The sequence below is a fragment of the Corvus brachyrhynchos genome, unplaced genomic scaffold (assembly GCF_000691975.1).
Source record: "Corvus brachyrhynchos isolate BGI_N302 unplaced genomic scaffold, ASM69197v1 scaffold524, whole genome shotgun sequence".
Classification (NCBI taxonomy): domain Eukaryota; kingdom Metazoa; phylum Chordata; class Aves; order Passeriformes; family Corvidae; genus Corvus; species Corvus brachyrhynchos.
Genome location: NW_008237881.1, coordinates 136,882 through 153,169, shown reverse-complemented (window position 1 = coordinate 153,169; position 16,288 = coordinate 136,882). Strand labels below are relative to the sequence as shown.

The window sequence follows — 16,288 nt, the reverse complement described above, 5'->3', positions numbered from 1 at the left end:
CAGGGGCTCGGGAACCCCCGTGCCTCCCCTCAGGGCCCCTCTCCCAGGGCTACATGGCAGGGGGAGGAGACCCCGACAATTCTGAACACCACAGACACACCTTTCCACTGGATTCCCAGAGGACAGGAGCTACATAGCCACCACTGGACCTTCTGAGGAAGAGCAGGCCCTTTCTACAGGATCACTGCTTCAACAGAACCACATCCATCACTTCAGGGGGACTGCAGCTACCATTTTATCAGACTGCCACCACCACCCTGACTAACAGGGTGTCAGGTTGTATCCTGACTCTGTCAGTTTAACCCAGTGTTTTCTGCCTTTATTTTTTTAAATTTTATTTTGCTATTAAATTGTTATTCTGACTTGGTGTCTCCCACTAGTTTGTTTTCAAACTAGTACAAGCTCATAAAAGAACAGCTTCAAAACATGATTCAGAAATCCTTACTCTGGTTTTCTGCTGTGGGGCTGACGTCTAGAAAAATAATGCTAAGATGGATTTATAAAGAATGCTTGTATTACAGAATTTATACTGCATTTTTTCCTGCTTATTATGATCTCAGTTCCTTGATCCAACTGAAACAAAAGTATATACAGAACAGGTAATGAGGCAAAATATGTGTAGCAAATGTAACATGCAAAAATCCTAAACTGGATCTAACTGCTAGTGGGCCCAAACAAGACACAGATAATTTTTCAGTTGGGAGGCAGCAACTACTAGAATTGATAATAAATACAAATTTTTTTCTACTCTGCTTCTAGATGATGTCCAACAGGTTTGAATAAAATCAAACATGAGTCCTCAACTCAGAGCAGATCTCCACTAAAAAACAATAATAAACACCACAGATTCCCCAAGACCAGCACCTGCTGCTTCAGCTTAGACTGTTTCAGCTTTCTACTAGAGGAAAAAAAGGTGGGCTCCCATATTTAGTTACCAGGTCTCATTAGTAACCAATGCTGCTGTCAGGCTGTGCTGACATTTCCGTTCAAATTGGAAGTCAAATATAGAGCACTGGATAAGAAATAGGGCACACAATTGTGAAATTCAGATAATCCAAATTCTCTCAACTACAGATGACATACATCAAAACAGATTTCTTAACTGTTCTGCTCTCTTTCCTAGCCAGCTTTAGTTTCCTCATCTTCCTAACCAGAACTGTGGACCACAGAGCACCCTCTGTCATTTCAGCTATGTTTTCCAGAAAATATTGATTTAATTTTGCAATCTCTATACACAATGACAACAAGAATAGCATTATGAATTTAAAACTATAAAAAATATACTTTACAAAGGAAAATATATTTGTGCTTTTTGTCTTCTAAATTAACAATAACAGTAGTATTAGTATTATTTTAAAATTTAGATATGTCTCAAAGTTGTTTGATCCATAAGCTTCAAGGCACATTCATCTGTACTACATCTGAACCACTGGTAATAGTGTTCAGTTGGAGAAGGAAAAAATTGAACACAAACCAGATTTAGAGGGAGGACTGAACTAAAAGAAAGCATTATTAAGCTAAGAATAATGTGTAAGATTGTATTGGATCTGGCTGAGCTGGAGTTCATTTCCCCATAGTAGCCCTCACAGTGCTGTACTTTGCATTGGTAGCTGGAATAATACACCAGTGTTTTGGTTACTGCTGAGCAGCACTGGCACAGCATCAGCGCTGTCTCTCAAAATTCCATCCCCCATCAATAGGGTAGGGATGGGCAAGATCCTGGGAGGGGACACAACCAGGCCAGTTGACCCAAACTGACCAAAGGGTATTCCATACCATGTGATGTCAGCTCAGATATAAAAGCTAAGGAAGGGAGGAGGAAGGGGAGGCATTCATTATTTACAATGTTTGCCTTCTGGAGCAACCCCTACGAGTGCTGAAGCCCTGCTTCCTGGGAAGGGGCTGAACATTGCTCACTGATGGGAAGGAGAGAATAAACCTATTTTGTTTTCCTCTTTGTTTGTGTGCACATAAACTTTCACTTTTGCTTTGGAAAACTGCCTTATCTCAACCTACTAGTTGTTTTCCATCTTATTTTATCTCCCCTGTCCAGCTGGGAAAGGGAGTGATAGAGCGTCTTGGTGGGCACCTGGCATCCAGTGAAGGTCAACCCACAACAAAGATTTTTTTTTAATAAACAGCAATACATGTCTTGTATTACCTTGTAGAATTAAAATTCAAAATCCAAAGCTTCTGTTGAATTGCCTCTAGTAGATGTTTGCAGCTCTATTGGCCATATTTAAAATAAGTTTACAGGTAGCTAGATTTTTCAATAGCTATATAGCCAAAACATCACCTGAAAGACTCCCCTCCTGCCCAAAGCACCAATTATATCAGCAGATAGTTTTCTACTCAAAAGCAAAGCCTCAGTATTCCTATACAAAAACTCCTCTGCTTACTGTGGTTCTTGTATTATGCAAGTAGCTATATTTTAAAACATTTTACACATTACTTTGACATACTTAAATTCCAGTCAGAGATAGTATCATCATCATCAAGATCATTGTCATCATCATCATCATCTTCAATACGATCTTCTTCATGTGGCTGAGCTACTGTCCGTGAACGATGAAAACGAGGTCTTATGTCCTGTTCACTATCTGGAATAGCTTCATCTTCTTCAACATCCCCCTGTCAAAAAATGTTTTATCAGATAAACCAGTGCAACTATATTGCTCAAGGAAGTTAAGAACGTAGTGCAAATTTTAGTTCAATATTTTATAAATATGTGAAAGATTCGCATCCCACTTGTGCTGCCTAGCTAACTAAAAATGCCATTGTTCCTGCATTGTGATACAGTATTTACCAGAAAAATTTCAGGAAAACAGAAGCAACAGAGGTAATCTCGCAGAAAAGCACAAAGTACACTTCTTGTTAAGAAATTACTCTTGATGGGAAGGAATTAGAAAGAAGAAGAGATAGAGAAATTCTAGTACACAGACACATTCTAAAATGTTGTGATGGAAAAAGCAGTGTAGTTCAAGCTAGAAGGGCATTAAAATTAATTCTGATAATTTCTTTATAGGCTGCTTTGCTGCAGTAATTCATGGGTAAAAGTATCCCAGCTCTGCCAAAATTGGGTGGAAGGGGAGAGGAGCAAAGCAGGAAAACCCACAGATTAATCTCCAACAAACATGGCAGCAGTTGCATTCAGTTTTTGGAACAGCACACCTTGCCCCAGAAAGCTAAATCTCCATTGAACAGATGGCAGACCAGATCTGGTCTACCAGCTCAACCATTCTGATATATGAGTCAGAAGCTAACCAGATATTCTTACTGAGTATAAAAGAAAGGAATGCTTACCTTTAACAGAATAATATCAATCTCTGAATATTTCATACCATTTACCAGCACAGGTATCAGTCTACAAAGAAATATTGATACATGTCAAGAAGGAAGACCCTGGTAACTACAGGCCTGTCAGTCTCACTTCAGCACCTGATAAAATGATGGGGAAAGTTATTCTGGGACTTATTGAAAAACACTTGAGAGACAATGCAGTCATTGGTCACAGCCAGCACGGGTTCACGAGAGGGAAGTCCTGCTTAACCAACTTACTTTCCTTTTACAACAAGGTCACCCATCTAGCTGACAAAGGGACACCAGTGAGGATTTTTGGATTTTTAGCAAAGCTTTCAATATTGTCTCTCACAGTATTCTTCTGCACAAAATGTCCAGCACACAGCTAGAAAGGTTTATAATAGATTGGGTGAACAATTGGCTGACAGGTCGGGCTCAAAGGGTTATAGTAAATGGTGTCACATCAGGCTGGCAACTGGTTATCCGTGGATTCCCCCAGGTTCAATTTTAGGGCCAGTGCTCTTTAATGTTTTTATAAATGATCTGGAAGCAGGAAACAAATGTACATTAAGTAAGTTTGCTGATGATACTAAAGTAGGAGGAGCTGTGGACTCCCTGGAGGCAGAGAGGCCCTGCAGAGAGACTTAGACAAATAAGAAGGCTGGGCAATCACCAACCATATGGAGCTTAACAAAGAAAAGTGCCAGATTCTGCACCTGGGACTGGGCAACCCTGGATGTACAGAAAAACAGGAGAACAAGAGGCTGGAGAGCAGCACTGCAGAAAGGGACCTGGGGGTTCTGGTCAATGGCAAGTTGAATGTGAGTTAGCAGTGCCCTGGCAGCCAGGAGGGCCAACAGTGTCCTGGGGCACATCAGGCACAGCATCGCCAGCTGGGCAAGGGAGGCGACTGTTCTGCTCTGCACTGGGGCAGCCTCACCTCGAGTGCTGTGTGCAGTTTTGGACACCACAACATAAGAAATATATAAAGCTATCAGAGAGCATCCAAAGAAGATGGTGAAGGGTCTTAAGGGCAAGACTTATGAGGAGTGGCTGAGGTCACTTGGTCTGTTCAGCTTGGAGAAGAGAAGGCTGAGGGGTGACCTCATCGCAATCTACAACTTCCTCAAGGGGGCCAGTGAAGGGGGAGGTGCTGATCTCCTCTGGTGACCAGCAATAGGACATGAGGAAATTGAATGCAGCCACATCAGGGCAAGTTCAGACTGGACATTAGGAAAAAGTTCTTCACTGAGAGGGTGGTCGAATCACTGGAACAGGCTCCCTAGAGAAGTGGTTACAGCACCAAGCCTGACAAGAGTTCAAGGAGCATCTGGACAACACTCTTAGTCATATGATTTGGTGTTAGATAGTCCTGCGAGCAGCAGGGAGTTGGACTTGATGATCCTTATGGGTCCCTTCCAACTCAAGAGATACTATGATTCTATGTCAAAATAACACATAAATAAAGCAAGCTGGTTTTCAGTTAGCTGGTCCATAATTTTGGCTGTAACCACACTCCCCCCCCCCCAACAACAACAATAAAAAACCAAACAAAAAACCCCAGACAAAAACAAAGCCTGATAACAAGTCAGTACCTTAACCATACTCCATTTCATGAGTTTCATTAATACTTTGTAATCTGAAAAAGTGTTAATTTCTAACTAGATGTAGCCAGATGGCACAACTGAGTTTTACACTTTAAAAATAGGATATTCTTCCACATGATGAAATCTATTTTGAAGTACCTTTCAGAAATTAAGTCAAAAGCTTTTCATTAAGAATTCACACTTCCAAAACATGCTTGATAAACAAGTTATTACGTTGGCTCTCATGTATACTATTTGTCACTTTACTTACCTGTGGCTGAAAACTCTTACCTCACTACTCTTAAGGATGGAAGTCTAACTACATCGAGCTCTCCTATCCTTTTGTGATTACTTCAAGTATCACTCCTTAAGACAAGTCCCTGGCATTGCAGAGATCTTGACATAAGTCATTAGTCTATATTAGAACTTTACTTAGTTATTAAACTGGTTATGGCCATGGGTCTCCAATGGTATTGATGTATGGCAAAAACAAAGTACTAGGGAAAAAAAGTCAAGTATTTCACATATAAACATATTTGTTACAAAAATAAATCCATAAAAATAAATATATGTATTACATGCCAAATCGAGCTAATACTGAAATCACCATGGACTGACCAAGCACCAGCAACAGACTCAGTCTCTCTATATTCTGCAGCTGAGGAGTATTGTTTCTGAAGGTATTCAGGCCAGCAATAATAGTCATACATCTCAATGGCAATATGAACTAAACAAAAATTTCCCTCAAATTACAACTGGAACGTGGCATTAACCTGTGTATAGGCACAGAGGCAAGAGGCGACCACACCACTGCTCTGTGGAGCAAGAGAGATTGATTTTAGTCATGGGGGCATTGTGGTGGTGCATCCCCCCCATCCTTGGGCCTGCCCTACGACCTCAGAAGCTCTGGACAAGTCTTGACCAAACCAGCTGAGTGGTGAAGCATCCCTTGACCATACCAGTTGGGCACTGAAGCGTCTCTGACTGTGCTAGGAGCTCTTGCATGATATAGGTGGGAACAACATTGACCATAGCAGGAACATCATCTGCCTGACCAAAGTGAAGAACAAGGATAAGCAGTTATCCTTGTTAGCCTTGGTAAATAATTTACCTGATTCATAGCCCAAGTGAAGTGGTACCATTGTTACAAAACCTTTTTAAAATTAATCACAGCCCAAGTGGAACGGTACCATTGTTACTGGACTTTCTAGAAAAAAAGCCCGGTAGTTACCGACTTGGGTCAGTGAGGCCCTTCGAGCTCTCCTGGACTGCAGTGGGCTGAGTCAGCACCGCCCTCTGAGTGGGGCCTCTCAGAGCTCGCAAACCCTCAAGTTTGTGATACTCGAAGGACCATCGCTGACGATGAGGCCTAGGCTGATATTTCCCCCCCCATCTCCATGCTCCTCCAGGTGCAACCCTTGCCTGTTGGGAAACGCAAAGGGAATTGACGCATTTCACTGAACCCAAGGGGAATTTTCTATAGGTACATTTACACACATAGAAATAGGTGCACACATGGGTTTACCTGTGCATGTGCAAATTGATCATGGTATGAATGTTTTTATAGTGAATCTATAATTAAGTCACTGTTATAACTGTAATAAATCCTACTGAATCACTTTTTAAATGTTAAATTAGTCAATGATTAAGTGCTGCTAAAGCCTTCTGCACCCTTATCTTTTGTATCCATATCCTTTGCACCCTTACCCCCGTTTGCATTCCCAGTCTCCATGCAAATCATTCTAAATTGATTCTAATCCAATTTTCCTATGTATGCTTCATCTATGTAGTAATAGAGTGAGTCTTGTGTTGGGGTTTTAGTTTAGTCCTAGTTTTTTTCCTGTTAAAGGAATTTTTTCCCATATGCATGTTGCTAGGGGACAAATGGCTATGCTTAAGAGAAGACAAAAGACCTGGCTACTCTTTTGTTTCACCTGGGTGTGGGGTCAGTTCGCTCTCTGCGTTGGGAGAGAGAAGCTGCAGAGAAAGGAGCTGCTGGTTCTTTTTCTTCAGCCGTTTTTCTTTTCTGCTGGAAACAACGCTGGGATCCCAAAGCTGTTTTCCCTGCCCTGCTGGAGGCCGGGCTGTGGCCGCCCTGCCCCGCCATTGCTTCGAGCTTTCGCTACGCTGTAGCCCTGCTCACCCTGCCTGCCTGGGCCTCTGTGGGGTTTTTCCCATCTGGATACATCTCGTCTGCCACCCGGGATTTGTCGTCGTCCCTTCCGCTCCGCGGGTTTCCCGAGCTCGCTCCGGAGCGCCCCCTGCAGCCGCGGGGGAACCATCGCACCTGCCCTGCTCACTGGGAGCCGCCAGCGCCCCTGCCGGATGCAAGTAGAACTGCAGCCGAGGGGAAAGGGCCCGACAGCCGAGAAGGCTGGGACTGGGTTTGTGATTGTTTGCTGTTACTGCCATAGTTATTGTTGTTTTGTTTGACTGATTATATATATAATAGTAAAGAACTGTTTTTCCTATTTTCCCACATCTTTGCCTAAAAGCCCTTGATTTCAAAATTATAATAACTTGGAGGGAAAGGGGTTACATCTGCCATTCCAAGGGAGGCTTCTGCCTTCCTTAGCAGACACCTGTCTTTCAAACCAAGACACCTTGCCATCGAACTCTGTAAAGTCACACTTTCACAAATACATATTAAAACTTGCTTTTTGACAATACCTTTGATGGTGACTCTGAGCAGCTGAAACCACTTGTTCGCAACAATTACCTTTTGAACTTTCAATGAAAGAATAGTAAGTATTCAGATTAACACTCATTACTTGGCATTTCTGCAGCATACTTCATGAAGTATGCAGGAGGTATATATTTTATAAAAAACCTACAGGAGCAAAATGGAACAAGATATTAAACAAATCAATTGTTAGAAGACCTTGTCCTGCTTAATCTAATATAAAAAAATCAAGTTTCTCATCCAGTATTGTCAAATTTATATAGCTCCCTAATTAAAAAGACTCACCAACAAACAAGTTGCTTTTAACAAATATGACATTGAAAGATAAGAGATATGTAATGTTACTCATCTCTTTTACTAGAAATTTAAAAGCTCCTTAAAAAAACCCAAAAACCAAGGATGAAGCTGTTGTAATGTCAATGTTCATGTAGGACAGAAGAGGTTTACAATTTATACTGAGAAGGTGACTAGTATTAATATGTGTGTTGGGAAGGAGGTAGGTAGAATCAAGAACTGTGCTATCATTCTTTTGTATTTTGAGCTATAAGAGTAGGATTTAAGTAAAAACATTTTAAAACTCAAAAATGATTTTTCATAACGTCGGTTCTTCTGTTTTTAATTCCTATTCCTGTACTGCTACAGCAGCTGCTTTAATTTAAATTCTGTTTTCTAAATGCTTATGTGTAGTGGTTTATTATTATGAAAACTGAAATTTGGAAAGCCCCTCCCTTTTTTTTTAAATTGCATTACATCTAAAATGGTCATTTTGGCTGAAACTAATGCATCTTTTCTCTCGACACTTTCACTGGAAGAGCAGAATCACAGACAGAACTGCTTTAGTGTTTTCAAAAACCTTCCATGCATATATCAAAAATTGGGTCTCCATTTACTGGGAACACTGAAGAATTTGTTTCCTATTGAAAAAGTCTTTAGTCTGGAAATAAGTTATTAGCACTGTTGAAGACATGCAGATGTTTAAATCTCAAACATGGGTATTCAATTCCTGTTCAATCAAGGATCTAAATTTTAAGGCTTAGGATAACTTTTTGAAACTTACAAAAAAGTTTTTGAAGCTTAAAAAAACTACTGTCAGTCTGAAGAACCATGAAAAACACATTATACATGCTTTCAAGCTTAAATTGCCGTGGCAATTGATATGAAATTGATTCCTAAATCTAAATGATCTTGTAATTTTTTTATGTTCTTCATAAAGATGAGGAACCCCTGTCATGACTATGCACATAGAAGCATTGCACAGAAATGCTCACAATAGCAGTTGTCAAGAAAACATGTTCATGGTACACCGGATATTATAGGTAACATCACATGGAGATGTTTGTTTAAGCCTAAGCACGTTAGTATACCTTTGCATCCATCTGATACTTAACAGGATGTTAAGCTTGAAATAAAGCACCAGTGACACAGTTTAGGTTGCCTCGAGACAAGTCTAAAATCCTCAAAAGTCTTTTCAGTGACCTCTGTGATACAGCCATTTTTAATATGCACAAGAACTAGCTACAAGAAACTCCTCCCAAGCATACAGCAAGCTAGATAGTCTCCAAAAGAGTAACCAGGAAAAAGTTAACTGAAGTTTAAGGATGACTATTTCAAAATAACTAGTTCTAATTCTTAATACTTACTTAGCAAGATGCCGACATAACACATCTTTACAAATTGGCTGTTCAGCCAAAGTCAGCCAAAACTCGCAAGCCTCCAAAGCAACATTTTCATCTTGGTCCTGGGTCCTTTGAAGCATATACTACACAAAAAAAAATCACAATATTGTATAAGTTTTAAGTGAAGAAGCTATCAACATTGCAAAGTGTGTTTGCAAAAATAAACTATGCTCCCAGAGTAATTTTGGTTTTTTTGGGGTGATGGGACGAAACAGATATAAAGGACTACTAAAGGCTATAATGAGAATAAGCCAAGAGACTTATTTCTCAGTGCTAGATGATTCAGATTCTAAGTTTTTTCCCAGTTTAAGTGAGAACATTATTACCAAGAAACTATAGACAGAGACCCAAGATAATAAACAGTTTCCTGAGAATAGTGGGGGGATTTAAAAATTATTTTACCACTCCCCCCCTTCTCCTTTTGAATAAAAGAGTACAACTACACACTTAGTAAGATGGAAATACTTTTTATATCCAGTACCATAAAAAAGATTCTCTTTCAAATATTGATTTTCTGACAGGATGTACTTTAGTAGAATCCATAACAGGGGAAAAAAATGTCTCACTTTTTTCTAGTATGAATGGTAATTCAAAGATTCAGTGTCAAATCTTTAAGCTTGTTGTTAAAATTTAAACCCCCTTAAACAAAAAATAATCAAATACCTGCATAAGCAGAAAGGCTAAATATACCACGGCTACATCAGTTTCTTGTACATGACTGCCAAAGCAATTTAGAGAGAGTGCTTGCAACTTCCAAAACAGTAATTCCTGCATTCTTCCATGCCAGCCCTTTATTTCTGAAACAGTTGGTTCTTCCACTCATTTTAGAAGCCTCATGGAAGTCCATGCAGCTACCTTTCCTCACACATTGATTTAAAATGAAGAAAAGAAATTCTCCTTCAGAATATCATTTTGTTCTCAAAATTAAATAGAATGGGGCAACCTATATTATCCTTATGCATTTCAGGGATGCAAAATTTGCAACAAACATATCCCTTCCTACAGAACTGCATTCCTACAGGGCTGCATCCAAAGAAGCATGGCCAGCAGGTGGAGAGAGGGGATTCTCCCCTTCTACTCTGCTCTCCTGAGACCTCACCTGGAGAACTGTGTCCAGCACTGGGGTCTCCAACACAAGAAAGACGTGGGCCTGTTGGAGCAAGCCCAGGGGAGGCCACAAAGATGCTCAGAGGGCTGAAGCCCCTCTTCTATAAAGACAGGCAGAGAGAGTTGGGGCTGTTCGACCTAGAGAAGTAAAGGATTCAAGACCTTCTAGCACCTTCCAGTACTTATAGGGGCTCCAAGAGAGCTGAAGAGGGACTTTGTAAAAAGGCATAGAGTGATAGGAACAGGGGAATGGTATTATGCTGAAGGAGGGTAGGTTTAGATTAGATATTTGGAAGAAATTCTTTACTGTGAGGGTGGTGAGACACTGGGGCAGGTTGCCCTGAGAGGTTGTGGACCCCTCTCCCCATTTCTGGCAGTGTTCAAGACCAGGCTGGATGGGGCTCCAAGTAACCTGGTCTAGTGGAAGGTGTCCTTGCCCATGTGGGGGAGGTTGCAACTAGATGATTTTTAAGGTCCCTTCCAATCCAAACCATTCTGTGATTCTATGAAGTGCACTAAATCGCAAGTGTCTCCTAAAAGGTCATTATTGTGATTAAGAACTGATGGCAACAAAAATACTGCTCTATTTTGAGTTATGAACAGATTACAGCTTGAAAAATTTGAAAAATGTCCTATCCATTGCAAGCAACTAATGCAACTGAAGTGATTTGGCATTTTTCCCCAGAGGGCTTGAAAATCAACACTTTTGTTGTATCCAGTTAATTGTCACAAAGACAAAACCTTAATGACAAAAAGTAATGTCTGTTTGAAGGGTCTCCTCACACTGTCATTTCCTTTTTAAGCATGTATTATAATATATGCTCCATGAAGTTAGATAGCAGTAGATTGAAAGGGCTACTTACACTCAGTGGTACAAGACAGCCATATACACAGCCTGGAACTCATAGAATGGTTTGGGTTGGAAAGGACCTTAAAGATTATCTAGTTCCAACCCACTGCCATGGACAGAAACACCTTTCACTAGACCAGGTTGCTCAAAGCCCCATCTAACCTGGCCTTGAACACTTCCAGGGATGGGGCAGCCACAACATTGCTGGGCAACCTGTGCCAGGGCCTCACAACCCTCACAGGGAAGAATTTCTTCCTAATATTCGATCTAACCCTGCTCTCTAACAGTTTTAAACCATTGCCCCTTGTCCTGTCACTACACTCCCTGATAGAATCCTTCCCCATATTTCTTGTAGGCCCCCATGGTAAAAACAGTGATACTAGTAGCAAAGCAAACTATGGGAAGAGTATTTGAAGGCTGTTAGGTTTTTTTAGTATTCTTGTGCCATACTTTAATGAGTACTTTTAATGATAAGAAATTCTAGTGACTTTAGGCAATGGAAATAGTTGCTTTATAATAAAAAAATACAAAATAGCATAGGAACATTATTCAGAACTGGTTTGCATATTCTAACAGTGTTGTGTTAGTCATGCTATGTCAAACCATCAAGAAAAGAATGATGCACAAAGCATTAAGAAAAATCCTTTGAGCGGTAAAAGACATCTATCTGAAAGCAACAGTATTCAGACAATCTTATTTCTTTAGCAACAAGCTGAGTTTCTGTGTTATAACTTCATACTATCAACACCATTCAAGTAATCTCATTATGCATTGTAAAATAAAAAGTCAGGACTTCTATTAAAAAAGATCTTAGGCACCATGTGCCTGGCTAAATATGCTCTATGAACATACAAGTGCAATCTAATAACTGAAATCTATTAGGTCAGTCTACTTCTGATATATCCTGTTGTCATGTTCTCAAAGGAAGGAGAAAAAAAACCCACAGAAAAATACATATCTGCTTCTGCTCACCTGGAAGTACATGCTCAAAAAACCCACTGAAATTCAAATTTAACCATCCCTGTTCCTCCAGGAACTCGGCAAAACAGTTAATATTAAACCTGTCTGGTTTAAAAGCATGACACTGGCCAAGATCTGTCTTAGAATCACTACTGAATCATTAATATTCTTAACTACTTTAAAATTAATTCTCCATAAGCATAAAAAACCCTATCATGTGGATACAAGTTTCTCTCTTTTTAAGAATTCCTTCAGTTAGAGCAGCCACCATTAGAAGCATTCAGCTTCGAGGTATTCAAGCTTCAAAAGGGCAAAACCAGACTCATGTGAATGAAAAATAGTCAGTTCTCAGATATTACATTTTCACATATCAATATGTATGTATACAGAACTGGGCAAATCAATAACAGTACACAGTAGTCCCAAAACTGAGGGGGGGGGGAATTCTAAACTTTGTTATAGAAAAAAAATTCACTACTGCTGTCTTTTGTAGACAAGATACCTAGTAATAGTTTTCCAAAAAAATAAGGGATACAATGTGAATACAATCTTGGATCTTTTGGTTACTGACATCGTTTCTACCTGCAAAGTCCAGAAGTTCCTTACTGATTTGTTTGCTGACAACCCCAAGTTGTGTGGTGAGGTTGACACAATGGAGAGAAGAGATGCCATCTAGAGGTACCTGGATGGGCTTGAGAGGTGGGTCTGTATGAACCTCATGGAATTCAACAAGGCCAAGTGCAAGGTCCTGCACCTGGGTCGGGGCAATCCCAAGCACAAGTACAGGCTGGGCAGAGAATAGACTGAGAGCAACTCTGCCGAGAAGGACTTGGGGGTGGTGGTTGATGAGAAGCTCAACATGAGCCGGCAATCTGTGCTCACAGCCCAGAAACTAACCATGTCCTGGGCTGCATCAAAGCAGCGTGGCCAGCAGGTCAAGGGAGGGGATTCTCCTCCTCTACTCCACTCTTGTGAGACCCCACCTGGAGTACTGCATACAGTTCTGGGGCCCCCAACATAAGGAGGATGTGGAACTGCTGGAGCAAGTCCAGCAGAGGCCACAAAAATGCCCAGGGGGCTGGAGCACCTCTGCCATGAAGACAGACTGAGAGAGTTGGGGGTGTTCAGCCTGTTTCCAGTTCAGAAATCTGTTCAGAAAAGAAGGCAGATCATAGAGCACCTTCCAGTAATGGAAGAGGGGTTGGAACTAGATGATCTTTAAGGTTCCTTCCAACCCAAACCATGCTAGGATTCTATGATCGCAGGAGGGTGAAGAGTCAGAGAAGTTATCACTTGTTGACAATATAATGTCCAAAGCTTTATTGTCTCTCTCTCCAAAAAAAAAACCCCCAAACCAGACCAAGCAAAAGAAAAAAAACCTATCTCAAGTACCAACAATGCCTACTTGTCCTGTGTTAGATGAGAAGATATGTGCCAGGCTTGGTGTCATGGAATTCCAGACAACACTAGACAGATGCTACAAGTCACCTCAGTTTTATGCCTCTCTAATACCTTTGTCCAGAAGCAAAAAAAAAACAAACCACCTGCTTCATATTGTCTGGACTTAGCACTTATGGAATTTGACACTGGGTTATGACCCATTTGTTCATATATGTGCGTGACAAAGATTCTGATCTTTGCTCTATTTCCAGTCTAGCAAGTAGCGTATGTAAAGGCTACCTAGAAACTGCCAGTATTTCCCAGAAACATGGAAATTACAACTCAGTTGAGCAAACAAGTACCAGTTGATTAGTCCTCTGGTAGGCAAGTCTGCACTAATCTAGCATAACCAAGGAACTATCCAAGGACACCAACCTATAAAATTGAATGCAATGGCAGGCAGCTTTGTTAGTAGCTCAAAGAGCATCTCAGATATTTAAAATTACATTCCTTATCCTTGCTGTGGCAAAAGATCCAAAAAAGGTGACAGCTTCTATGTGTAAACTGTAACAGTATCAGCACCAGAACTAAGATTTTTAACATGATCTCACTTGTGGTCAGGCAATGCCTGGCTGCTCCATGGTATAGCTGATCCTGGCCATTTCAGGATCGATTAAGTTAAGAATGAACAACTGCCATATGCACTGTCAAATACAATGTCATGTTGGCAATTAGCTAAAAAGAAACTTTTGCAACCTCAATCTTGAAGGAAAACGAAGAGTAGGCAAGCACAAAAGTAACATACCTATTCTGATGTATGCTTTTAATTTGCTATTATTTCTGCAATCCCAAACATGTTTCAGCATACAATCTGGGAAACTCACCTCAACTATACTAATCATATGAGGAAGCAGGCGATCCATTCGAACTTCCAGCAACATTACCAGAGCACGACAAACATTTTTGCGTACTTCAGGCTCTTCATCACCAGCCAGTGCAAAAAGATTCTGTTGGAAAGTAATACCAGTTGAAAAGCCTCAATTCATCTAGTTCAATTTGTATTAAAATTTACATTATTGGCAAACTAAAGTATGCAAACATGTACTTCTGTACCATCCCACCCCACACCTCAGAAAACTGTATTATTTCCTAAAGACATATGGTTTAGCAAATGAACTCTTCTGACTTTCAATGTGTATTGTTACCCAGTGTTTTGGTCATGTGTACATTAGACACAAGAACATTATTCCCTGAATTTTTTTCCCTAAACATTAATGAAGTTCTGAAGCTAGAAAATGCCTTCAGTACATAACAGCAGCAAATAAAATACTCTGGTTAAACCAAAATATCATCCTTCTAATCCACATTCAGTAGTAGTATTCAGAGAGATCCATAATCTAGACTCAGTGACATGGTGATCCCTGTACTGAACTCTCCATCACAGGTAAGTGACAGACTGCTGCCAGTACCCCTATGCAAGAAGAGTTTCCTGTATTTATGAAAGGAAGCATTTTCAAAATACTAATTTCTTGGGCTGGGAGAGTGCTTAGACTAATTTGAGCATAAACATGCAGAATGAATTTTAACCCATGGGGATTGAAGCTAAGAATGGGAAGCCATCAATGTGGAGTTTAGGGGTAGTGGTGGCTGTAAAACATTATTCAAAGCTCTTGATAAATTAGATATGTTATTTGACTTACCCCTCCAACCAAAAATGCACTCACCTCAATAAAAGAATCTATGTGCAACATAAGAGCTTGAGTTCTGCTGATGATAAATTGATTGACACATGCAACAGCATGAGACCTACAAATGGAACAGTTAAAATATATGTTTTTCATGTCTTAAACATTTTCTAAACTGTACATAGGCATCAAAAACATTAGGAAGCAAATCACACTGTCCAAGAATCTTCTGGAGGTGTAGTGGTTTGGTCTAAAATACTCATTACTGTCTATCTTCTGTGAGATAAGAATTAGGAGAAATGCAAAGCAGGCACCAAACTTGAAAGAATATAAAGAAGTTTATTAACAGACCTAAAAGAAGGGAAAAAAAAATTATACCACCTTCAGAACTCTCCTCCTCCCCCCACCTTCCTCCCTTCTCCCACTGACAATGTAAAAAGACAACCCTTAAGATGTTCAGTCTGTTTACCACTTCCATAATAACCTTGTTCAGTCCATTAAGAAAGAGAAGTCTCTTCTTGCTCATGCTATGAAAACATTATCACAACGAGACAGCCGCCCACTTCCAAATATTGTTCAGTCCATTTAGGAAGAGGAGTCTCTCTGCCTGCGTGTGAGTCCTTTCCCCCGACTTGCAGCTTTTCCCGCAACTGCTTTCGAGGGTCCACTCTTGAAGTTTTTTGGGGTACAATTTTAAGGTTGAGCCGTTCAGAAACAAAAACAGAGGCCCTTCTCCTTCCCTGGGAGCAAAGGGTCTTCATCATCTTCATCGTTAGGACTATCTCTGGGAGCATCTCTAGGAACTGAGGTTTTCTCCTTTCCCATTTGGAGCAAAAGTCCTCATCTGGTTCATCTCTAGGGACTGAGGTTTTCTCCTTTCCCGTTTGGAGCAAAAGTCCTCATCTGGTTCATCTCTACGGACTGAGGTTTTCTCCTTTCCCATTTGGAGCAAAAGTCCTCATCTGGTTCATCTCTACGGACTGAGGTTTTCTCCTTTCCCATTTGGAGCAAAAGTCCTCATCTGGTTCATCTCTCCCTGTCCAAACTTCTCATGAAATTAC

The 16,288-nt window shown here is 40.5% G+C and overlaps 1 protein-coding gene across 1 annotated transcript in view; it reads right to left on the bottom strand.

Moving 5' to 3' along the window:
* LOC103614457 (transportin-1) overlaps positions 1-16,288 on the bottom strand; it is a 163,506-nt gene that overhangs the window by 36,093 nt on the left and 111,125 nt on the right. The window contains exons 6-10 of the mRNA XM_017732593.1: positions 15,267-15,348; positions 14,427-14,549; positions 9,210-9,328; positions 3,304-3,364; positions 2,463-2,631 (exon numbers count right to left, since the gene is read on the bottom strand). Coding sequence (XP_017588082.1) covers positions 2,463-2,631; positions 3,304-3,364; positions 9,210-9,328; positions 14,427-14,549; positions 15,267-15,348 — 554 coding nt within the window. The remainder of the gene's footprint in view (positions 1-2,462; positions 2,632-3,303; positions 3,365-9,209; positions 9,329-14,426; positions 14,550-15,266; positions 15,349-16,288) is intronic.